Source organism: Mustelus asterias, chromosome 1, assembly GCF_964213995.1.
Source record: "Mustelus asterias chromosome 1, sMusAst1.hap1.1, whole genome shotgun sequence".
NCBI lineage: Eukaryota > Metazoa > Chordata > Chondrichthyes > Carcharhiniformes > Triakidae > Mustelus > Mustelus asterias.
In genome coordinates, this window is record NC_135801.1 from 41,062,779 (window position 1) to 41,088,195 (window position 25,417).

General features: G+C 43.3%; 1 protein-coding gene across 1 annotated transcript in view; it reads right to left on the reverse strand.

Moving 5' to 3' along the window:
- Positions 1-2,976: 2,976 nt before the first annotated feature.
- Positions 2,977-25,417, reverse strand: part of rxfp1 (relaxin family peptide receptor 1) — a 177,504-nt gene continuing 155,063 nt past the window's right edge. Inside the window, exon 20 of the mRNA XM_078233281.1 lies at positions 2,977-3,257. Coding sequence (XP_078089407.1) covers positions 2,977-3,257 — 281 coding nt within the window. The remainder of the gene's footprint in view (positions 3,258-25,417) is intronic.

Genomic DNA, 25,417 nt, shown 5'->3' on the forward strand with positions numbered 1-25,417 from the left:
ACTGTGTTATATTTACCAAAATCCCTCAAATGTGCTTCCAGCTGTACCAGTAGCACAAACATGGATATGTAAATTTGCCCTCAGTTTATCTGATAGTTTCCTGTCAAATTAATCTTGCAATGGATTGCACTGAAGGGAGGATAGATAACCCAATTAGTTCCCTGAAGGACATTTGTGAAGTAGGTGGATTTTTAAGACAAATAATAGTTGCCATGGTTCCCATTCCTGGGAATATCTTTATATTCCAGATTCATTAATTGAATTTAAATTCCACCAACTACATTGGTGGGATTTAAACCCATGTCCCCAGATAATTAACTGGTGCGCCTTGGTTACTAGTCCAGTGACATTACAACAAAGCCACCCCGCCCTCCAGTGAGTTAGCAATTAGGTACTATTTGCTCAGGATGGAAACAGTGTCACTGAATGCAGAAGCACTTTATCCTTTTGATTGAGCAGCTGACTGTAATTGTGTGTTCGCACAACATCCAAAATGTTATGATTATATGTGTAATGCACAGTGTCTTTTGCTGGTCTGAGCCCTGGAATCAAACAATATAACTAAACAGTCTGATATTGTTGAAAACTAGGGTCAAACCGCTTAATTATGTACAATAGGTGAAGAACTATGACCGTTCAACTAAAAGGCAAGAGTGTTTATATGGTCTCGCCATGCTTACTATAAACTGACATTGCACGAAAGCTAGATTTTTCCTCAATTAGTGCACGACCAAGCCCTCTGAGGTCCAGAAAGACCTGGGCCACTTTCAGGTTTTGAGACCCCTAGCCAAAATTTTAAAAAATGGGCACCAAAAAAAAGTGAGACATAATTTGAATTTTAAAAAAATGTTTTTCTAGCCTTTTTCTGTGCAAGTGCACTAATTGAAAAATCTAGCTTTCGTGCAATGTCTCAGTTTATATTAAGCATCGCGAGACCATACTAACGCCCTTGTCCTCTTTTTAGGTCAAACCAAGTAAACATAGTTGAACGGTTATAGTTCTTTGCCTGCTTCAACATGGTGAAAGAATATTCACCTGAAGCCACTGATGTAGGCAAACTAACAAAAATGCACAATGTAATTGTTATGTTAGGAAACACCTGGAGATTCCGAGTTTGAGTATTTCTTAAAGCAATTCCTTTGGCTTGCAATCCAGAGAAGAATGTTTTCATTCTTAGGACTTTATGTTGAAAAACTATCCATTAAAAAGAGCTTCTGCGAATTAATAGTATGACAACTTTTACTGTGTGTTAACTCTGTTGTGTTAACATATGCATGTACTTATACCCTCTTTCATGCATCAGTAGGATAGGCTGCGCAGACACTGCCCGATGTACAATTGATGTACAATACGGGACAGCAAAACTTACTTTCTTTTCGTGCATTATTTCCTTAAATAAAAAAATTGTGAAACTTATCAAATGCCAAAAAGTCAACTAGTGCCTAATTTCAGACCCCCTTTGAGCTTGAGGTCCAGGCCAAATGGCCATCCTGAGCCTCCCCACCCCCCTGTATTTTCTCATGGGGTGAGGAGTGCCTCATAAAGAGGCATAGTTGGCATGGATGTAGCAAGTTGTGAGGATCCAGGCTGAAAGTCCACAGAATGAAGCTACTTATGGCTGAAGTAACCACAGCCTCATGTCAGAGCTACAGTATTGCGCTAAGCAGGTGATAGGTCTTGCAACATTGCTTTAGACTAGACATTAAGACATGGAATCCTCCTAAATTAATTGAATAGAGGTTCATGAGGTAAATATTTCCACATCATGTTTACTCCCAAATTATTGAACCTATGCAACAATGAAGAATTCATAGTACTGAAACAATTCATATAAGTTAGTTCTGTTAAACATTCACAACAGTATTTATATGGGAACACTAACTTGTTTCATCTTTGAAGGTGAGTAATATCGCTATGATTCAATTATTATTTTTAACCATGTGGGGTAATGGTAAAAGATAGTGATTCCAAGCAGGCACTGTCACAGCCTGTCTACAGTGGCACAGTGGTTATTAGCACTGCTGCTTCACAGCATCAGGGACCTGGGTTCAATTCCTGGCTTGGGTCACTGTCTGTGGAGTCTGCATGTTCTCGCCATGTCTGCATGGGTTTCCTCCGGGTGCTTTGGCTTCCTCCCACAATCTGAAAGACGTGCTAGTTAGATGCGTTGGCCATGCTAATTTCTCCTTCAGTGTATCTGAAAGTGCCAGAATGTGGCGACTAGGGGATTTTTACGGTAACTTCATTGCAAGTGTTAATATAAGCCTACTTGTGACACTAATAAATAAACTTTAAACTTTTGGAGGCTGCAGTGCTATCATGTAGGTTATCCTAGCATTGTCTTCATGCTGCAACAGTGGATGATAACTGAATTTCAAAAACATATAACCTTTACATATTGAAATATGCCAGCTGAGCAACATCCAGAAAATGAATATGTAGAGAAGTGACCCAAACTGATTAGTGAAAGACCTGTGGTGTCACTGTGGCCTCTTCTATGACCAAAACTAAGACACACTAAATATAAACTTGTACTTCATAAAAATGGAGAGTTTATTTAAATAGTAAATGATCTGTACATATGTATTAAAGAACTGTGCAAAGCCACTGAAACAGTTTATTAAAACATGGTTCAAGTCATTTGTTAGGTTTTCTGAGGTAAAAACTTGGTAAACGTGATGTATGGCAGCGCATCAAAAGAACTGTGTTTATTTTTACATCCACTATAAGATACACCAAATGCATGGTAAAGGTATGTCTCAAAAATACCAAAAAGCAAAATATATCAAAATTTAAGCTTGCTCCAAAATAAATAAATAAGATGAAACTTTATTTTTGCTTCAATCTTGGCAATGCTTTCAGCCCCAGGTTTTCAGCTAAACGTGATCACTTTGTGATATGACAGTACCCACCTTGGGCTAAAGTTTTGATACAAAATTATACAAAATAGAGCAGTTTCTATGCAAGTGTTCAGCTTCATGGTGATTCACGAGTCAGTGAAACTTCTGAAGGATGTTGTAAAAGTTCACTTTTTCCTACCGTTGGTATAGTCTCTTGCAATGGCCACATTTCCAAATGGATGAATGATGGTGTATAGTTTTTCTGGTATAGTTTATTTACGAATCCTCTATTTTTATAGTTGTACCAATACTGTAGTATCATTTCCTTAAAAGGTCGAGTTGTTAGAGTGTAGAGGATTGGGTTTAATGCACTATTAATAGGCAATATGAATATGACCACCCATGAACTTATGGTACCTGTTTGGAAAATGCAAACAAATATGAGAATTCCAAGTGAAAACACGTAAAATTACATTCAAATATGCTAGGCCTACTGTTTCCTTTGTGGGCCTGATAGCATAAATCCATGTCTTCATCTTCATTTTGCATAGCTATGTGGAACCTTACTTCCATCACATGTACAGCAAATTATTTCAAAAAAAAGTGCAATTGGCTTTTATTCTTGTTCTTGTTACAAGAATGATTCTAAACAGGGTCAACTAATATTTTGAATATTTCTGAAAAGAGAGACGTTGCCGAAACTTTTTTTCTTACACTCATCAGGGATGATCTTACCAAAACATTCTAAGTCCAGGAAGGGTGGGAAAATGGAGGAGTTTCTCACCCATTTTTTGGACGAGTTCAAATCCAGAATTTTGTGCACTTAGTGCATGAAAAAAATGGGCTAAACCATTCCTCGCCTGTAGGGGAAGGGGTGGGGCTTAAATCATTAGCCAGTCTGCTAGCAGAGGGCGTTATTGCGCATGTGCAGACTTCTGTGGCTGCACATGTGCAATCAGCAACCAGCAGAGGCTTGCCAGGTCTGAGGTCTGTCAGGCCTCTGCTGCGAACCCCTCCAACTATCACGGGGGCCTGCAGCTGATCACAGGCCCCACACCGTCCGGAAATATCGCAACCCCTACCACCCAGACTAATTGCGCCCCCTCCCCCCCCCCACTGATCTCCTGCAGAGTGATAGCGGGGCCCCCCCTCTCCCCTTCCATGATCTGAAGAAAGGCAGCAGGGTCCTCTCTCTCCCCCCCACCGATCTCCTGCAAAGTGGCAGTGAGGTCCCCCCTCCTCCCTACCCGATCAGCCAGCCCCAGCCTAGCCCCGTCCCCATAGCCCCCACCTATTCAGGCCCCACCCCGGTAAGCTCTGCGCATTCAGCCCCTGCCCCCATAGGCTCCGCCCCCTTCAGGCCTCACTGCCCAGTGGACAATGCCAAGGTGCCCCATGGGCAATGCCAGGGGCACCCTTGTCCTCGTTCCTCCCGGAGGGTCTTCAATGGCCTCTGATTCTACTGGCGAGGCCATCACGACTGGTGCCTGTTCATGGGGACTATATGTGATCCTCGCTGGAGAGAACCTCTCCCACCGAGGCCACAATGCCAAGTGAGCCACGACGATTGTGTCCCGGGTTCGCTAATCACATGGAAATGAACCTTTACATATATATAAATAACTTATTCAGCTTCTCGTTGGAAATAGGTGGGAGGCTGAATGCACCGGATATCCGGTGCTGGTAAGATCGCGAGAGGCGAGAAATTGGGCGTGAACCTGATTTCTCGGCTCTCACGCGATTTTACCGGCTTGCCCTGCCCATTGAGTCAATTGCAAGAATGCCAAATTTCAAAACATCACACCAATTTATACTACAGGAAAAAAGGGCAAGTCAATTCTGATTGGCCGAGGCAATGCATGGTGAAAGCTACAGGGAACTAGGCTTTCCAAGTTCCTAGATAATTCAAAACATACATTCATATTAGTTCCATTTTTATTAATTTGTTAGTTAATAAGTTGCCTTTTCAATGGTACAGTGGGTGCAACGTAGCAACTTGATAACCATGTTCCATTTATTTGTGGGAGACCATTGGAAATGAATTAATTTACATTGAAAGCATGCATGTGAAAAATCTGAATCTAATATCCTCCAGCAAATAAGCTATTTAAAATGCACCTTATTCCCCCTCTATGGAACAATTCTAAAGCAAGTACTTGTACACAAACCTTTGAAGATGGGAGGACAGGCTAACAAAGCAGGTTTTTAAAGTTCATTCCTGAGATGGGCAAGACCAGCATTTATTCTACATCCTTAATTAACTTTGAGGAGATGTTGGTGAGCTGCCTTCTTGAACTGCTGCAGTCCTTGTGGTGTAGGTATACCCACAGTGCAAGCAAGTTCCAATATTTTGACTCAACAATTGTGACGGAATGGTGATATGGTTCCAAGTCAGGATGGTGTGTGTTTCAGAGATTAATTTGCAGGTGGTGGTGTTCCCATGTGCGTGCTGCCCTTGTTCTAGATGAATGAGCTTGTGGGTTTGAAAGAGTTGTCGATGGAGCCTTTGTGAGTTGCTGTAATACATCTTGTGGGTAGTAAACACTGCTGGCAATGTGTGCTGGTGGTGGAGGGAGTGAATGATTAAGGCAGTAGATAGGATGCTGATTAAGTGGGCTGCTTTGTTGTGAATGGGATTGAGATTGAGTGTGGTTGGAGGTTCACCCATCCAGGCAGAGAGTCAGGTGATGAGTTACTGCAGGATTTCCAGTCTCTACCTGTTTTTGTAGCCACAACACTTAAATGACTTTCAGTTTGAGTTTATGGTCAACAGATTGTTGATGGTGGGGAACCCAGAGATGATAATGCCATTGAATATCAAGAGGAGAGGCATAGATTCTCTTTTGTTGAAAATGGTCACACACAATAAACACAACTCTTTTGATGCACTGAATGTGACTTGCTGCTTATCAGCTCAAAACTGAATATTATCCAGGTCTTGCTGCATGGGGGCATGGACTGCCTCAGTATCTGAGGGGTTATGAATGGTATTGAACACTGCAATCATCAACATACCTCCCCACTGCTGACCTTATGTTGGAAGGAAGGTCCTTGATGAAGCAGCTTAGATGGTTGCACTTAGGACACTACCCTGAGGTGATGTCATGGGACTGAACTGATTGGCCTCCAATTCCCACAATCATCTTCCTTTTTGGAAAGTATGATTCAACCAGTGAAGACTTTTCCTTCAATTCCCATTGATGTCAATTTATGTAAGGTCTTCTTGATGCCACATTAAGTCAAATGTTGCCTTGATGTCAAGGGCAGTCACTCTCACCACAAGTCTGAATTCAGCACTTTTGTCCATGTTTGAGCCTAATGAGATTTGGAATGGCGTGGTCACGGCAGAACCCAAACTGAGCATGGATGAACAGGTTAATGCTGAGTAAGCGCTGCTTTGATAGCACTGTTAACAACAGCTTCTGTCATTTTGTGGTTGACTAGGAATAGGCTGGTGAGTGGTCATTGGCTGAATTTGGTTCATTCTGCTTTTTGTGGACAGGACATGCCTGAACAATATTCCCCTTTCATGGGTAGTTGTACTGAAACAGTTTGGCTAGGGACATGGTTAGCTCAGGAGCACAAGTCTTCAGTACAGATGCTGTCAGGGTACATCGCCTTTGTTTCATCTTGTGCCGTCTTGAATCATGTGAAGCAATCAAATTGGCTGAAACCTGGCATCTGTGATGGTGGGAACCTCAAGAAGAGGCTGACATAGATCATTTACTTGGCACTTCTAACTGAAGGTGGTTGTGAATGTTTCACCTTGTCTGACATGCTGGCCCTTGTCCTCATTGAGGATGGGGATGTTTGTGGTTTACTTGTCTGGTTAGTTGTTTAATTGTTCACTACCATTCACAACTAGATGTGGCAGAATTTCGATCTAATCAGTTGGTGTGGGATCAGTTAGTTCTGCATATAGCATGCTGCTTCTGCTGTTTAACCAACATGTATTCTGGTGTTGTAGTGGTGTTGTAGCTTTTCTAGACTTGCACCTCATTTTTAGGTATGCCAGCTGGTGATTTAGGCATGCTGTATTATCTCCTTACTGAACCAGGATTGATCCCCTGCCTTGGTAGTAATGATAGAATGAGGGATCTGCATGGCCATTAAGTTACAGTTTGTGGTTGAATACAGTTCTACTGCTGCTGATATCTCACATGGCCTCATGGGTTCCCAGTTTTGAGCTGCAATCCTATTTATCCAATCCACTCAGTAGTAATCCCATGCAACACAATAGATTATGTCTGCAGTGTTGAGATGGGACTTTGTTTCCACAAACATTAAAGGTGGTCATTCTTGCTTTTACCGACATGGACAGATGTCTCTGCAACATGTAGATTGGTGAGGATGAAGCCAAGTAGGTTTTTCCCTCGTTGGTTCCTTCACCACCTTCAGCAGGCTCTGTCTGGCAGTTAGGTCCTTTAGGACATGGCCAATCCGAGCCATCCTTGGCTGAAATCCTCCACCCAGAGTACATTCTGTGTCCTTGGCACACTTGATGCTTCTTCCAATTGGTCTTCAACATGGAACAGCAATGACTCATCAGCTGAGGGAGGGCAGTAGGTGGTCATGAGCAGGAGGTTTCCTTGCCATGTTTGACCTGATGCCATTGGATGTTATAGAATCTGGAGTCAATGTTGAACACTCCGAGGCCCACGCTTCCCAACTGCATATGACTTTATGGCCACTTCTAGCATGTATGTCCTGCCCATGGGACAGAACTTACCCAAGGATAGTGTTGGAAGAGTCTGGGTCATTGGCTATAAGATCTGATTCGCTGAGTATCATCATGTTGGGTGTTGGTAGGCAATCTATGGGACAGCTCTCCTATTTTTGGCACAAGTCCCCAGATGTTAATAAGGGAGACTTAGTAGGGTCAACACTCAATGTTGGGTGGTTCGTCCAGTTTTAATCTTATTCAGCATTTCTGTAGTGGTTTGATATAACTGAATAGTTTGGTAGGCTGTATCAGAGGGCAGGTATGACTCTACTACATCGCTGTTTGTCTGGAATATCATGTAATTTAGACCTGCTAAGGATGACAGATTTCCTTTCCTGAAAAACATTAGTGGACCAGGTGGGTTTTTAGGATAATCCAGTAGTTTCATGATCATCATTACTGATATTAGCTTTATTATGTGTGGAGTTGTGAATGGAACTGAACACTGCAATTTATCTGTGAACAATCCTGACCTTAAGATCGAGGGAAAGTTATTGATGAAGCAGCTGAAGATAGTTGGGCTGAAGATATTGTCTTGAGGAACACCTGTAACAATATCTTATCGCCTCCAGTAACCACAGCTATCTTCCTTTGTGCCAGGTATGGTTTCAATCAGAGGAGAGTTTCCCTTGATTCTCATTTGTTTCAATGTTGTTCTATATCCTTGATACTGCATTTGATCAAATGCCGCCTTGATATTGAGGACAGTCACTCTCATCTCTGGATTCCAACTCTTTTGTCCATGTTTGGACAAAGGTTGTAATGAGGTCTGGAGCCAAGTGGATTTGGTAGAATGCAACCAGATCTAAGCATTGTTTTATTTTGAGCAACTTATTGCTTCAATAAGCAATTAAATATGTGTCACACAATAGCAGTGTTTTCAACACCTCCCATCACTTTGCTGATGATTGAGACTAGACTAATAAGGCATTTTTTTGATGGGATTAGATTTGTCCTGCATTTTCTGGACAGATTATACAGTAGATGTCAGTGTTGCAGTAGTACTGAAACAGCTTGGCTTGAGATGTGGCTATTTATGGAGTACATCGTCATTTCTACAGCCAGGTTGTTGCCAGGACCTATAATTTTTACTGTGTCCAGCGCCTTCTTGATATGTGGAGTGATGGAATTGGCTGAAGACTGGCTTATGTGCTGCTGGGGATCCCAGAAGGATGCTGATATGGATTATCAACTGAGTACTTCTGACTGAAGATGTTTGCAAATGCTTCAGCTTTTTTATTTGCACTGATGTGCTGCGCTCTGTGCCATCACCGAGGATGGGGACATTTATGGAACCTCCTCCTCCAATAGTTGTCTGCAGTTGGGGTTGTTCCAGAGTGCAAAGCCTTTGCTCTATTTAACACATTCAACTGTTTGATGATATCATGAATTGAATTGTAATAAAACTAGTGTCTGTGATGGTGTGGACCTCCAGGAGGCAAATATCAATCATCCACTTGGTAGTTCTGGCTGAAGATGCTTCAACCTCATCTGGGCTCTACCATTGTTTAGGATGGGAGCTGTTCTATGAACCTCTGGTTGTTGTTTTACTGCCCACATCCAGGTTACAAGTGGCTATGGCACAACTGCAAGACTTTGATCTTGTGCGTTGGTTGTGGCATTGCTCATCTCTGTAGCACATTATTCCCATTGTTTAGTATGCATGTAGTTGTGTGCTGGAGTTTCAATTGGTTGGCACCTCATTTGTGGTGCTGAATCTGGCATGCTTTCCTACACTCATTTAACCAGGGTTAGTCCCCTCCATGGCTTGATGGTAATATTGGGGGATATGTTTGCCCTTGAGGTTACAGATTGTGGTGGAAAAGATGAAGATAGCAAGGGCACAGAATGTATTCTGCTGGGAAATGCCCATCACCAAACATGCAGCAGATCGTGAGAGAACCAACAAGGGGCCAACTTACTTGACTCCATCCTTATCAATCCACCTGTTTCAGATGCATCAGTGTATGACAGTTTAAGTAAGAACATAAGAGCTAGGAGCAGGAGTAGGCCATCTGGCCCCTCGAGCCTGCTCCGCCATTCAATAACAGCATGGCTGCTGAAAGCCCAAAGCTCCTCAAGGAAGCCTCGTTTTAGATCTGTTCATAACCAATCCTATTTTGCACAGAGTGGTCCCACAAAAAGTGATGGCTTAGTGTGAAGATGTGACTTCTAGTCCACAAACACTGAAAGTGGCCATTCTTACTTGGTCAGCTCTGCTGCTATTGAATGGCGGAGCAGGCTTGAGGGGCCAGATGGTCTACTCCTGCTCCTAGCTCTTAATATCTTACTTAAACTGTCATACACTGATGCATCTGAAACAGGTGGATTGATAAGGATGGAGTCAAGTAAGTTGGCCCCTTGTTGGTTCTCTCACGATCTGCTGCATGTTTGGTGATGGGCATTTCCCAGCAGAATACATTCTGTGCCCTTGCTATCTTCATTGCTTCTTCCAAATGATGTTCAACATGGAAGAGTTCGAATTATTCAGCTGGTGGGGGGTAGAGGATGGAAGGTGGTAATCAGCAGGATGTTTCCTTGCCCATGTTTCACCTGATGCCATGAAACTCAATGGGGTCTGAAGTAAACATTGAGAACTGCAAGGCCACACTCTCCTTTTCCTATACCACCATGTTGCCACCTCTAGTGGACCTATTCTGATATTGGGACATGGCAAACTAGGGACAGTGATTGTCTTCAGTCCCTAGAACAAATTCTATTCCCTCACCATTGAGTTCATCCCTCTCCTGAACAACTATCTAAGGTTGAACATTCACAACCATGTTGTTATATTTGACCTCAAGATGAACTTCCTAACCAACATCTGCACCATTCATGACTGGCTATTTCCACCTTCCATGTTAACATCCGACTTCCATTTTGCATCTGCTTATCTGCTGTTGAAACCCTCATACATACTTTTCTTACCTCTAGTCTTGATTATTCCAAACTCCTGGCTGATCTTCCATATCCTATCCCTCTAAAATTTGAGAAAATTCAAAATTCCGAACTCATGCTAAGTCCTGCTCATCCATCTCCTTACTGATTTACACTCTCTCCTGGTCAAACAATGTCTTAATTTTAAAATCCCCCCGTCATGGTTTCGCAATTCTATTTCTGCATACTCCTTCAGCCATATAATTCCCCATGATTTCTGCACTATGCCAGTTATATATTTTGAGCATTTCTGATTTTAGTCGTTCCTCCACCGGTGTTCAGGCCTTCCTTCTATGGCATTCATTCTCATTACCTCTCCACCTCTTTTTCTTTATTTTTTCAGTGGATGTGAGTGCCACTGACAAGGTCATCGTCTGTTGCCCATTATTCATGGCCCATTGGTAATTGCCCAAGAGAAGCCTTCTTGAACGGCAACACCCACAGTACTGTTAGGGAGGGAGTTCCAAGATTTTGACCCAGTGACAAATGATGGTATGGTGATATATTTCCAAATCAGGATGGTCTGTACTTGGAGGAGAACTTTTATAGGTGGTGATGTTCCCAAGAATCTGTTGTCCTTATCCTTCTAGAAGTTTCAGGTTTGCAAGGCACTGTTGAAGGAGGCTTGGCAAGTTCATAGAATCCTAGAATCCTGCAGTGCAGAAGGAGGTCATTCGACTCATCATGTCTGTACCGACTCTCCGACAGAGCATTTTACCCAGGTCCATCCCCCACCCTATCCCCGTAACCCTGGCTAATCCCCCCCTAACCTGCACATCTTGGAACACAAAGAGCAAATTGATCATGGTCAAACCACCGAACCTGCACATCTTTGGAGTGTGGGAGGAAACCGGAGTACCCAGATGAAACTCATGCAGACATGGGGAGAATGCACAAACTCCACACGGACAGTCACCCAAGACTGGAATCAAACCCGGATCCCTGGTGCACTGCGGCAGCGTGCTAACCACTGTGCCGCCTGATTGCTCGTTGCTGCAATGCATCTTGTATATGGCACATACTGTAGCCACTGTGCACTAGTAATGGAGGGAGTGAAAGTTTAATGAGTCATAGAAGTCGTAGAAACCCTACAGCAGAGAAAGAGGCCATTCGGCCCATCGAGTCTGCACCGACCACAATCCCACCCAGGCCCTACCCCCATATCCCTACATATTTACCCACTAATCCCTCTAACCTACGCATCTCAGGACACTAAGGGCAATTTTAGCATGGCCAATCAACCTAACCTGCACATCTTTGGACTGTGGGAGGAAACCGGAGCATCCGGAGGAAACCCACGCAGACATGAGGAGCATGTGCAAACTCCACACAGACAGTGATCCAAGCTGGGAATCGAACCCAGGTCCCTGGAGCTGTGAAGCAGCAGTGATAACCACTGTGCTACCGTACCGTCCTGAGGAGAATATCAAGCAGGCTGCTTTTTCCTGGATGGTGTTGTGCTTCAAGCAAGTGGGGATTACTCCATTACACCTCTGACCTGTGCCTTGTAGGTGGTGGATAAACTTTGGGGAGTCAGGAAATGAGTTACTCACCCAGCCTCTGACCTCCCCTTGTAGCCTCAGTATTTATATGGTGGATCCAGTTGAGCTTCTGCTCAGTGGTAAACCCCAGGGTATTGATGGTGTAGTATTCAATGATCGTAATGCCATTGAATGTCAAGAGGAGTTGCTTAGATTCTCTCTTGCTCTCAATTTTCTGGCACTCATATGGTACAAATGCTAATTGAGATTTATTAGTCTAAGCTTAAACATTGTCCAGGTCTTGCTGCATATGGATAAGGACCACATTAAGGTGTCATGGATGGTGCTGAAGTGAACATTCCATTTCTGATCTTATGAAGGAAGGAAGGTCATTGATGAGACAGCTGAAAATGGTTGGGCCTAGGAACTCCTCAGGAACTCCATAGAACCATAGGAAATTACAGCTCAGAAATAAGCCTTTTGCCCCTTCTTGTCTGTGCCGAACCATTTTATGCCTAGTCCCACTGACCTGCACTTGGACCATATCCCTCCACACCCCTCTCATCCATGAACCCGTCCAAGTTTTTCCTAAATGTTAAAAGTGACCCCGCATTTACCACTTTATCCGGCAGCTCATTCCACACTCCCACCACTCTCTGCGTGAAGAAGCCCCCTCTAATATTCCCTTTAAACTTTTCTCCTTTCACCCTTAACCCATGCCCTCTGGTTTTTTTCTCCCCTAGCCTCAGCGGAAAAAGCCTGCTTGCATTCACTCTATCTATACCCATCAAAATCTTATACACCTCTATCAAATCTCCCCTCAATCTTCTACGCTCCAGGGAATAAAGTCCCAACCTATTCAATCTCTCTCTGTAACTCAGCTTCTCAAGTCCCGGCAACATCCTTGTGAACCTTCTCTGCACCCTTTCAAACTTATTTACATCCTTCCTGTAACTAGGTGACCAAAACTGTACACAATACTCCAAATTCGGCCTCACCAATGCCTTATATAACCTTACCATAACACTCCAACTTTTATACTCGATACTCCGATTTATAAAGGCCAATGTACCAAAGGCACTCTTTACGACCCTATCCACCTGTGACGTCACTTTTAGGGAATTCTGTACCTGTATTCCCAGATCCCTCTGTTCAACTGCACTCTTCAGAGTCCTACCATTTACCCTGTACGTTCTTCTTTGGTTTGTCCTTCCAAAGTGCAATATCTCACACTTGTCTGCGTTAAATTCCATTTGCCATTTTTCAGCCCATTTTTCTAGTTGGTCCAAATCCCTCTGCAAGCTTTGAAAACCTTCCTCACTGTCCACTACACCTCCAATCTTTGTATCATCAGCAAACTTGTTGATCCAATTTACCACATTATCATCCAGATCATTGATATAGATGACAAACAACAATGGACCCAACACCGATCCCTGCGGCACACCACTAGTCACAGGCCTCCACAGAGAAGCAATCCTCCACAACCACTCTCTGGTTTCTTCCATTGAGCCAGTGTCTTATCCAATTTACTACCTCCCCATGTATACCCAGCGACTGAACCTTCCTAACTAACCTCCCATGAGGGACCTTGTCAAAGGCCTTGCTGAAATCCAGGTAGACAACATCCACCGCCTTCCCTTCATCCACTTTCCTGGTAACCTCCTCGAAAAACTCTAATAGATTGGTCAAACATGACCTACCACGCACAAAGCCATGTTGACTCTCCCTAATAAGTCCCTGTCTATCCAAATATTTGTAGATCCTATCCCTTATCACACCTTCCAATAACTTGCCCACCACCGACGTCAAACTTACTGGCCGATAATTTCCCGGATTTCTTTTGGAACCTTTTTTAAACAACGAAACAACATGAGCCACCCTCCAATCATCCGGCACCTCCCCCGTGAATACTGACATTTTAAATATGTCTGCCAGGGCCCCTGCAAGTTCAACACTAGCTTCCCTCAAGGTCCGTGAGAATACCCTGTCCGGTCCTGGGGATTTATCCACTCTGATTTGCCTCAAGACAGCGAGCACCTCCTCCCCTTTAATCTGTAAAGGTTCCATGGCCTCCCTACCAGTTTGCCCTATTTCCGTAGACTCCATGCCCGTTTCCTCAGTAAATACGGATGCAAAAAAAACCATTTAGTATCTCCCCCATCTCTTTTGATTCCATACACAGTCTACCACTCTGGTCTTCAAGAGGACCAATTTTATCCCTCACTATCCTTTTGCTCCTAACATACCTATAGAAGCTCTTTGGATTTTCCTTCACTCTGTCTGCCAAAACAACCTCATGTCTTCTTTTAGCCCTCCTGATTTCCCTCTTAAGTAGCTTCTTGCACTTTTTATACTCCTCGAGCATCTGATGTGTTCCTTGCTGCCTGTACATTTCATACAACTCTCTCTTCCTCTTAATCAGTGTTACAATCTCCCTCGAGAACCAAGGTTCCTTATTCCTATTTACTTTGCCTTTAATCCTGACAGGAACATACAAACTCTGCACTCTCAAAATTTCTCCTTTGAAGGCCTCCCTATGTTCCAGGACTGTGATGATTGACCTCCAATAACCACAACCATCTTCTTTTATGCTATATATGACTCCAACCAGTGGAGAGTTTTCCCCTGTACCCCACTGACTTCAGTTTTGCGAGGGCTCCTCGATGCTACACTCAGTAAAATGGTGCTTTGATGTGAAGGATAGTCACTTTTAGAATCATAGAATCCCTACAGTGCAGAAGGAGGCCATTTGACCCATCGAGCCTGCACCAACAACAATCCCACTCAGGCCCTATCCCTGTAACCTCGCGCACTTTAAAATTTTTTTATTTATTAGTGTCACAAGTAGGTTTACATTAACACTGCAATGAAGTTACTGTAAAAATTCCCTAGTTGCCACACTCTGTTTGGGTATACTGAAAGAAATTTTAGCATGGCCCATCAACCTAACCATCTTTTGTAGTGTGGGAGGAAATCAGAGCACCTGGAGGAAACCCATGCAGACAAAGGGGGAACGTGCAAACTCCACACAGTCAATGAATCCTACACTGCAGAAGGAGGCCATTCAGCCCATCGAGTCTGCACCGACCACAATCTCACCCAGCCCCTATCCCCATAACCTCATGCATTTACCCTAGCTAGTCCCCCAGACACTAAGGGGCAATTTACCATGGCCAATCCACCTAACCTGCACATCTTTGGACTGTGGGAGGAAACCGAAACACCCGGAGAAAACCCACACAGACACGGGGAGAAAGTGCAGACTCCACACAGACAGTGACCCAAGCTGGGAATCGAACCTGGATCCCTGGTGCTGTGAGGCAGCAGTGCTAACCACTGTGCCACCGTGCCGCCCAAACTTCATCAGAGATAGAATATGACTTTACACCTTGCAGAGGAACCTCTGACATGGTCTTCATTGTCAGACAAATCCAACACAAGACTCCTTGTTCAAGAAGGGGAGTAGGGACAACCCTGGTAATTATAGACCGGTGAGCCTTACTTCTGTTGTGGGCAAAGTATTGGAAAGGATTATAAGAGATAGGATTTATAATCACCTAGAAAGGAATAATTTGATTAGGGATAGGCAGCACGGTTTTGTGAAGGGTAGGTCGTGCCTCACAAACCTTATTGAGTTCTTTGAGAAGGTGACCAAAGAGGTGGATGAGGGTAAAGCGGTTGATGTGGTGTATATGGATTTCAGCAAAGCGTTTGATAAGGTTCCCCATGGTAATATCTATGATTTGTGGTCGGTGCAGACTCGATGGGCCGAATGGCCTCCTTCTGCACTGTAGGGTTTCTATGTTTCTATGTAAGTTTTTGCAGAAAATACGGACACATGGGATTGAGGGTGATTTAGTGGTTTGGATCAGGAATTGGCTAGCTGTAAGAAAACAAAGGGTGGTGGTTGATGGGAAATATTCATCCTGGAGTTCAGTTACAAGTGGTGTACCGCAAGGATCTGTTTTGGGGCCACTGCTGTTTGTCATTTTTATTAATGACCTGGATGAGGGCGTGGAAGGATGGATTAGTAAATTTGCGGATGACACTAAAGTAGGTGGAGTTGTAGACAGTGCGGAGGGAAGTGGCAGGTTACAGAGGGACATAGATAAGCTGCAGAGCTGGGCTGAGAGGTGGCAAATGGAGTTTAATGCGGAAAAGTGTGAGGTGATTCACTTTGGAAGGAGTAACAGGAATACAGAGTACTGGGCTAATGGTAAGATACTTGGTAGTGTGGATGAACAGAGGGATCTGGGTGTCCATGTGCATAGATCCCTGAAAGTTGGCACCCAGGTTGATAAGGTTGTTAAGAAGGCGTACGGTGTGTTAGCTTTTATTGGTAGAGGGATTGAGTTTTGGAGCCAGGAGGTCATGCTGCAACTGTACAAAACTCTGGTGCGGCCGCATTTGGAGTATTGCCTACAGTTCTGGTCGCCGTATTATAGGAAAGATGTGGAAGTGTTGGAAAGGGTGCAGAGGAGATTTTCCAGGATGTTGCCTGGTATGGTGGGAAAATCGTATGAGGAAAGGCTGAGGGGCTTGAGGTTGTTTTCATTAGAGAGAAGAAGGTTAAGAGGTGACTTAACAGAGGCATACAAGATGATCAGAGGATTAGATAGGGTGGGTAGTGAGAGCCTTTTTCCTCGGATGGAGTTGGCTAGCACGAGGGGACATAGCTTTAAATTGAGGGGTGAGAGATATAGGACAGATGTTAGAGGTAGGTTCTTTACTCAGAGAGTAGTAAGGGCGTGGAATGCCCTGCCTGCAGTAGTGGTGCACTCGTCAACGTTGAGATCCTTCAAGTGGTTATTGGATAAACATATGGATGATATTGGAATAGTGTAGATTAGAGGGGCTTTAGATTGGTACCACTGGTCGGCGCAACATCGAGGGCTGAAGGGCCTGTACTGCGCTGTAATATTCTATGTTCTATGACCAAAGCATTTGACTCAGTCAATCGTGAAGCTCTGTCAATTGTGCTCCAAAGATTTGGATCTCCAAGAAACATTATCATAGTCCTGCAGTTGCTTCATGATGATATGACTGCAATTATCTTGAGCGGGAGATCTGAAACAGACCTTCAAAATTCAGACTGGTGTCAAGCAAAGCTTTGTAATAGCCCTCCATACTATTTACAATCTACATTGACAGTGGCTATTCACCTCATCAAAGATCAACTGCCCTCTGGGTGTGAGTATTAAATATTGGCTAAGTTATATACTAATACTGATTCTTGGTAGCTGCAGTAAGCGCTGTGTTAATATATGCATGTCGTCACAGGATGTGACATCACAGGTCGTTAGCATGGGTGAAGAAGCACCCTGTAGTTAACACATCCTGCAAATAAAGCTACATTAGTTTTTAACCCGCCATGCTTCCAAGCATCAATTCTCCAATATACAATACAAAAGCTGGTGACAAGGACTTTGAATGCCATTTGCTAGCCACTCGGGAGGAAAAATTCACAAAAAAGTCAGAAAAGAAGTCTTAGAAGAAAAGCTCTCATGTGTTCTCCAGACATAACGGGTGAGGTGGACATGAGTAACAATCCTCTGCAGAGCAATTATAGAGCTGGAGGTGCTTAAAAAAAGATTGAAGTTCGGGTTGTTGCATGTTTAAATGGGAAAATCAAGGTAGCTTCTGAAAACACATTGCATTATGTGCATATGAGGAACCTCCATTAGGAAGAAAACGGTGGGTGTTTTCTGGCACCACAGGGCTCTTTGATGGAAATATGGAGCGATAGGGTTCCTATGCTGAGCGTTTCAACTATTTTGTGCAAGAAAACAAAATAGCAGAAAATATTAGGGTGCCTACGTTCTTGAGCGTGATGGGAGGAAAAAGGTTCAACCTTCTCAGAAGTTTACTGTAACTGGAGAAGCCAGGTACTAAAAAATACAAACAAATCTTAGAGATTGTGCAAGCACACTATTCACCGAAACCTGGAGTGATTGCAGATCACTTCAGATTCCACAAAAGACATCAAGAAGCGGGGGCACCAATTATGTATTTTGTAGTTATATTAAAAAGACTTGCAGAGTACTGTGAGTTTGGTGATGTGTTGAACAATACTATTCGGGACAGATTTGTCTGTGGTCTGCGAAGTGAAGCAATACAGAAAGGTTTGAGAGTAACCTTACTGTGAAAATGCTGGAGCTAGCTGGAAAAGAAGCTCAGCAACTGAGTTTGTATCCCCTGATACACAAACACTAGCTGAATTGATGCCTAAGAGTTTCAAAACTCTTACATGTCACCGATGTGTGAAGCCTTACTTGAAACTGTACTCCACTAGAAGATTGGTGTTCTCCATACAATCAGGATGTCTTCTTTTGGGGCTCAAGAGTGACCATTCCACCATCATTGAGGAGACAAGTGTTAGACAAATTGCACAAGGGCCATTGTGGAATTGTGCACATGAAAGAAATAGTGAGATAATTCTGGTGGCCTGAATTGAAGAGAAAGCTGGAACATGTTTTACATGTGGAGAAGGTACGAAACCCTTAGCACTGCTGCCTCCATAGGAATGGCCAGAAGAGGCTTGGCAGCGAGTGCATGTAGACATTGCGGGACCTTTTGAAGGACATATGTTCTTAGTAACGGTCGATGCTCATTCAAAGCGGCCAGAAATCGCCATAATGAAGTTGACTTAATCACAAATGAAGATCGAGGGATTTGGATTCCCTGATCAATTGGTAAGTGACAATGGACCTCAATTTGTCTCCCAAGAATTCAAAGGTTTCTTGAAAGATAATAGTATTCAAAGTTTATTTATTAATCATAAGGAAGGCTTACATTAACACTGCAACGAAGTTACTGTGAAATTCCCCTAATCGCCACACTCCGGCACCTGTTCGGGTCAATGCACCTAACCAGCACGCCTTTCAGACTGTGGGAGGAAACCGGAGCACCCAGAGGAAACCCACGCAGACACGGGGAGAATGTGCAAACTCCACACAGTGACCCAAGCTGGGAATCGAACCCAGGTCCCTGGCGCGGTTAGGCAGCAGTGCTAACCACAGTGCCACCCCAAAATATTACAACATATTGGGTCTGCACTGTACCATCCTGCTATGAACGGACCAGCAGAACATTTCATTCAACATAAAATGAAACATAAATTAAGAATAACGAGGGAGCAAAGTTTATGATCAAACGTCTTAATCAATTCCTACTGATAAGAACAAAGAACAATACAGCACAGGAACAGGCCCTTCGGCCCTCCAAGCTCGTGCCACTCCCTGGTCCAAACTAGACCATTCTTTTGTATCCCTTCATTCCCACTCAGTTCATATGGCTATCTAGATAAGTCTTAAACGTTCCCAGTGTGTCTGCCTCCACCACCTTGTCCGGCAGCGCATTCCAGGCCCCCACCACCCTCTGTGTAAAATATGTCCTTCTGATATCTGTGTTAAGCCTCCCCCCCCTTCACCTTGAACCTATGACCCCTCGTGAACGTCACCACCGACCTGGGGAAAAGCTTCCCACCGTTCACCCTATCTATGCCTTTCATAATTTTATACACCTCTATTAAGTCTCCCCTCATCCTCCGTCTTTCCAGGGAGAACAACCCCAGTTTACCCAATCTCTCCCCATAACTAAGCTCCTCCATACCAGGCAACATCCTGGTAAACCTCCTCTGTACTCTCTCCAAAGCTCCACGTCCTTCTGGTAGTGTGGCGACCAGAACTGGATGCAGTATTCCAAATGCGGCCGAACCAACGTTCTATACATCTGCAACATCAGACCCCAACTTTTATACTCTATGCCCCGTCCTATAAAGGCAAGCATGCCATATGCCTTCTTCACCACCTTCTCCACTTGTGACATCACCTTCAAGGATCTGTGGACTTGCACACCCAGGTCCCTCTGCGTATCTACACCCTTTATGGTTCTGCCATTTATCATATAGCTCCTCCCTACATTATTTCTACCAAAATGCATCACTTCGCATTTATCAGGATTGAACTCCATCTGCCATTTCTTTGCCCAAATTTCCAGCCTATCTCTATCCTTCTGTAGCTTCTGACAATGCTCCTCACTATCTGCAAGTCCTGCCAATTTTGTGTCGTCCGCAAACTTACTGATCACCCCAGTTACACCTTCTTCCAGATCGTTTATATAAATCACAAACAGCAGAGGTCCCACTAGTCACAGGCCTCCAGCCGGAAAAAGACCCTTCCACTACCACCCTCTGTCTTCTGTGACCAAGCCAGTTCTCCACCCATCTAGCCACCTCCCCCTTTATCCCATGAGATCCAACCTTTTTCACCAGCCTATCATGAGGGACTTCGTCAAACGCTTTACTAAAGTCCATATAGACGACATCCACGGTCCTTCCCTCGTCAACATTCTGGTCACTTCTTCAAAAAACTCCACCAGGTTAGGTGTATAGGAGTACCGTTCATTCTATGACTAAAACTTCTCCTGCAGTATTAATGACGATGAGACAACTACATTTGGCATTTGACTCTGAAAATAAAAAGAAATCATTCAACAGAAACAAGAAGGACAGATAGAATGGCGGAAAAGCAAAGCAAAACATGTGTCTTCCACTAAGGACAAGGAGTTTTGGCTCGGAATTACTCCACAGAAGAGAAATAGATTTCTGTCATGATCTTGCATATACTGGACCTGTCTCATATACCAACCAAATCGGAGATAATGTCATCTGGAGGAGGTAGACAGACCAGCTATTGATGGGGAAAACTGATCCGCCGGAAATGGAACTTGCTGAAAATCTGGGTTCAACTGTACAAAGTCCTGACCTGAACCTTCCTGAAACTCTGACACTGACAAGGCACTGTTGAGGAAAGTAACACTTCACCTTCAGACCAAGTACAGAATCAACCGCTAGTTACCACGTTGATACTGGTCAAACCAACTACTGATGACATTCATTCAAAGACAAAAATGCCAGGGGTTACAACTAATACAAAGAAGAAGATGCCAGCGGTTTGTTGTCAACCGTTCTGTGAGTGATGATCTCCAGAATGTCTGATTCATTGAGTATTGTTTATTGATTTTTGTTCATGTTGTACTTGTTTGAATTTGTTGGGGATATTTAGTTTCAAGAGAGAGGAAATGTTATGTATTAATATTGATTCTTGGTAGCTGCACTAAACACTGTGTATTAATATATTCATATATTCACCAGAAGTAATGCCACAGGTTACTAGCATGGGAAGCTGCCAGAAGTGAAGAAGCAGCTCGTAGTGAACACACCTTGTAAACAAAGCTATTAGTTTTTAACCCTCCATACTTCCTAGCATTAATTTTCCAATATATAGCAGCCCTGTTGGAAAACTCTATCCTCAGTCGCATCTGTGCCAAAACTAAACTGATCACCTTAGACTACATGATCTATAATTTGCAGATGACTGCAGCTTCACTGCCCACTCTGCACCAGATTTGCAAAAAACTTTCAATCTCCTCAATTCTGCATACAAGAACCGCAGTCCAACCTTGAAGGCTGCCAAAACAAAACTCATTTCTTAACTCATACTTGGTCAGCCAAATATTCCACCTTCCATTTATACTGAAGGAGAAACTCTGAAATATGCTGAGCACTTCCCAGACCTTGCCAGCCATCTTTCTCAAAAGGCCACCACTGATTTGGAGGTCCAACACCGGATTAGCTGCACCATCTCAAGCTTCTACAAACAACGGCAGCCTCTGCTGCATCCTCTGGATTCAATGACAAACAAATGTTTGTGTCCTTTTTGAAGCCAGTTCCACAAACATTCTGGCAAACCTCCTGCAAAATCAACTTCGGTAGATTGGACACTATGTCCAGATGACCAAAAAACATCTCCCCACCAGGTCTTGCTTTCCCAACTTTCAAAAGGTCAGCATTCCGGGGAGGATAAAGAAGTCGCTTCAAAGAGATGCTGGGACTCTCCTTGAAGTGTGGTATGACTGGCTGAAGCTTGCGACCGACCCATTATTTAAAATGGTGTCAACTTATCTATCAAATTGCATCATGAATTGAGTTACAATGTCTTAATGATGAGGCAGAGCAACAGCAAAAAAGGGAAAATAAGAAAGCAAATCTTGTACCCCTGATCCCACTAACTTGTGGGACATCCTGCCCCATGTGCCCAAAGATATGTGGGTTGAGAAACGGCTTCTTCCGTCACCCATTGTAGAAACTCGCAATCCTGAGGAGACATCATCTCTGAATCTAGGGGTAGCCGACGATAATGCCACTCAAGATAGTGAATGTGCCTGTTAAGTAAGCCTTTGTCATCTTCTATGTGTTAACAGCATGTCTTGTAACCAAAAACATATATGCAGTAAAGGGTACAGCCAAGGAGCTTTCTCCATGTCTGCTTCTTAACATGTCTGACCCCGGGTTTGGGTCATGTGCCTTATTTTACTGTGTGGTGGTACTGTATTCAGTCCTACATCAATCCTGTATGTATCAAACCCTTATAGCATACCCCTAAGTATTTATCTCATGGATGTGGTGTTACATTATTTACTTCAAGTCTTACATTGTGAGTCATTTGGTAGCACAGAACTTGGATATTGCTGAAAAAAAGAGATGTGTCGAAGTTTTTTGTCTTGCACTCATCAGGACACTTTGCAAGAATACCAGTATAAGGGGAAAACAATAATTTATACAGAATGAGAAGACAACATTCTCTTTTCATACTGTATATATTGTTGATTTAGCCTTACTCTCAATTGCTTCTTGTGAGGTGGGTGAAAATGGTATTTGCCTCCTTGGCACTGCTTTTATTCTTCTTTCTCTATGTGGGACATTTCAAAGTCCTCTGAAGTTGAGGAAGGGTGTTCCTGTGGAGAGAAGAAAGTTTAGTGTTGTTGATGATGAGAGACTGGTCCCAGCATTCCTTGTGGTTGTGGCATGCTGGCTGGAAGGTGCAGTGTGTGCACAGTGCGTGAAGAGTCGACCAGCTGTATAATCATCGTAGTTGGAGGTAGAGGCTTCTCAAACTGTTCATCATTCTCTGGTACTGCTTCCACTGGAGGTGTGATGGTAATTTTGTGAGTAGAAGATTGGTCTGACCATTGGGGAGTTTTGGGAAACCTGTAACAAGAATGGACAAACTGGCTCCGCAAAGAGAGAAGAGTGAAATCTGAGTCTGAATACTTTTAAGTGTTTGAGTTTTCAGGACTGCTGATTTGGCTGACTAGTGGCAGTGGTAGTCTTGACATCCTCTGCAGTCTGGAGGAGATCCAGGACGACATACGCTCCCTGCTCAGGAGATAGATAGTCTGGTTATGAATGATATACATCTGCTCAAAGATTAGTTTGCTGCCCCATGTCGTATTTTTCCTTGGCAAAGTATAGATCCATACCTTTCAAGATCACATTCTGTAAGTGCACTTCTGCTATTGTTTTAGAAATACCTCACACTCTTTAGTGAGAGCCTCTACCTTTGCATATCATTTTATGTTCTTAATTTTCATCTTTTCATGTACCTCTTTGGGAATGTACTGTTTTTCTAAGGTTCCTTCCAAGTGTGCAAATCCCTGGGTGGGATTTTCTGACCACACCAGCAACAAGATGGTGGGGCTGCAAAATCCCAGCAAGTTTCATTCAGCACTGCAATCTCTTTCTGGAACTGAGAAGCTTCTTCCCAGGATAGTGAACATTCTGAAAACTGCTTTGTCAGTTCTTTCGGAGTTACACTAAATTAATTTTGTCTCACTTTGTAATGTTCCCAAGGGATAACCTCGGACCTGAGAGATCCTTTAGATGGTCCTTCAACATGTTTTCCCTTTTGTTGTGAAGTTCATTGTCTTGAGTTTTCTTGTGAATTACCAGCTTCATTGTGTTTGTTCTGCTGTTCTCCCATTCAGCTGCACAGGGTGTTCTTTATTCCATCAAGTTGCTGAAGGATAATAGGCTGTTTTTGAATTTGATCCTGAAGGACAATTAGCTGTTCCTTCAACTGTTTATTTTCTTGTTCAGCTTTTGTCTTCTCACTCTGCGAATCAATGTCTAGTTTTGTCATTACTCTAGCTCTAATGCAGCTTTTTCTGAAGTAGCATTCAACATCTTTTCCAACTCCTCATGTTTTTCCAGGTCACATATTGCTTTGTCAAAGATTATTTCAACGTAATAAGACCATAAATGTAGAAGCAGAAGTAGGCTATTCGGCCTTTGAGTCTGCTCCACTGTTCAATGAGATCATGACTGATCTGAAGTGATAATCCTCCACTCCACTTTCCTGCCTTACCCCCATAACTGTTAATTCCCTTACTGATTAAAAATCTGTCTATCTCAGCCTTGAGCGTACTTAATGACCTAGCTTCTAAAGACATCTGCGGGAAAGAATTCCACAGATTCACTCCCCTCTGAGAGGAGAAATTCCTCCTCAGCTCTGTCTTAAATGGACAAACCCTTACTCTAAGATAATGCCCTCTGCTCCTGGGCTCTTCATAAAGGGAAACAGCCTCTCAGTAGCTATCCTGTCAAGCCCCCTGAGAATCCTATATGAATCAATAAGCTGCCTCTCATTCCTCCAAACCCCCATGAGGACAGGACCAACCAACTCAACCTCTCCTCATAAGAAAATCATTCCATACCCGGGATCAACCTAGCGAACCTTTTCTGGACTGCCTCCAATGCCAGTATATATTTCCTTAGATAAGGGGACCAAACCTCTTCACAGTATTCCAAGTGTGGTCTAACTGGTGCCTTGTACAGTGTTAACAAGACGTCCTTATTTTTATACTCCATTGAAATGCAATGAGCTCGGTGAGAGCTTTTCAGGCCTGCTGTCATGCCTGGTTGTACTTAGCATTGAGTTCTTCAAACACAGCTTTGAGATTAACATTCTGTGATTGTACATCTGCTTTTTTTGATATGCCTGCAGCAGTGCGTTTTCCTTGTCATTTACTACCAGCAGCGGAAGCTTTGGAAATGTGTCTTCAAAATGGAAGTAATTTGGGACCACTGCTTCGAGCTTCCGATAAAGTTTTATTAATGGGGCTTGGAAAAAGTTCTGTGCCTCCCTGGTGCCCTGTGTGGTTTGTTTGGTACTGTCTTTTGCCTTTTCATCATTTTACCGGGGGTTTCAATGTCTCTCTTTAAGTTCTGCACATTCCTCCATTTGAAGATTTAAAAATTCCTAAGCCTCTTAATATTTCATCAAAACAGGCTCTGAAATCATTTAGTGAAAATACGTCAGGATCAGGTTGTCAGCAAGTTCACCAAATGAGGATAAAAACATATTAGTCTGGACTTCTGATTTCTTTCTTAGACCTGATGTTCTCCAGTAATTTAAGAATTCAGTTTTCTAGGACACCTACTTTTCCATTAGGTTTATCCCTGGGATGAGTCTAAACTAATATGATAAGTTGCATATATTAGAGGCTGGGAACTCTTTGGCAATTAACTCACTCCTAATTCTCCAAAGCCTGCCCACCATCTGCAAGGCACAAGTCAGGAGTATGATGGAATA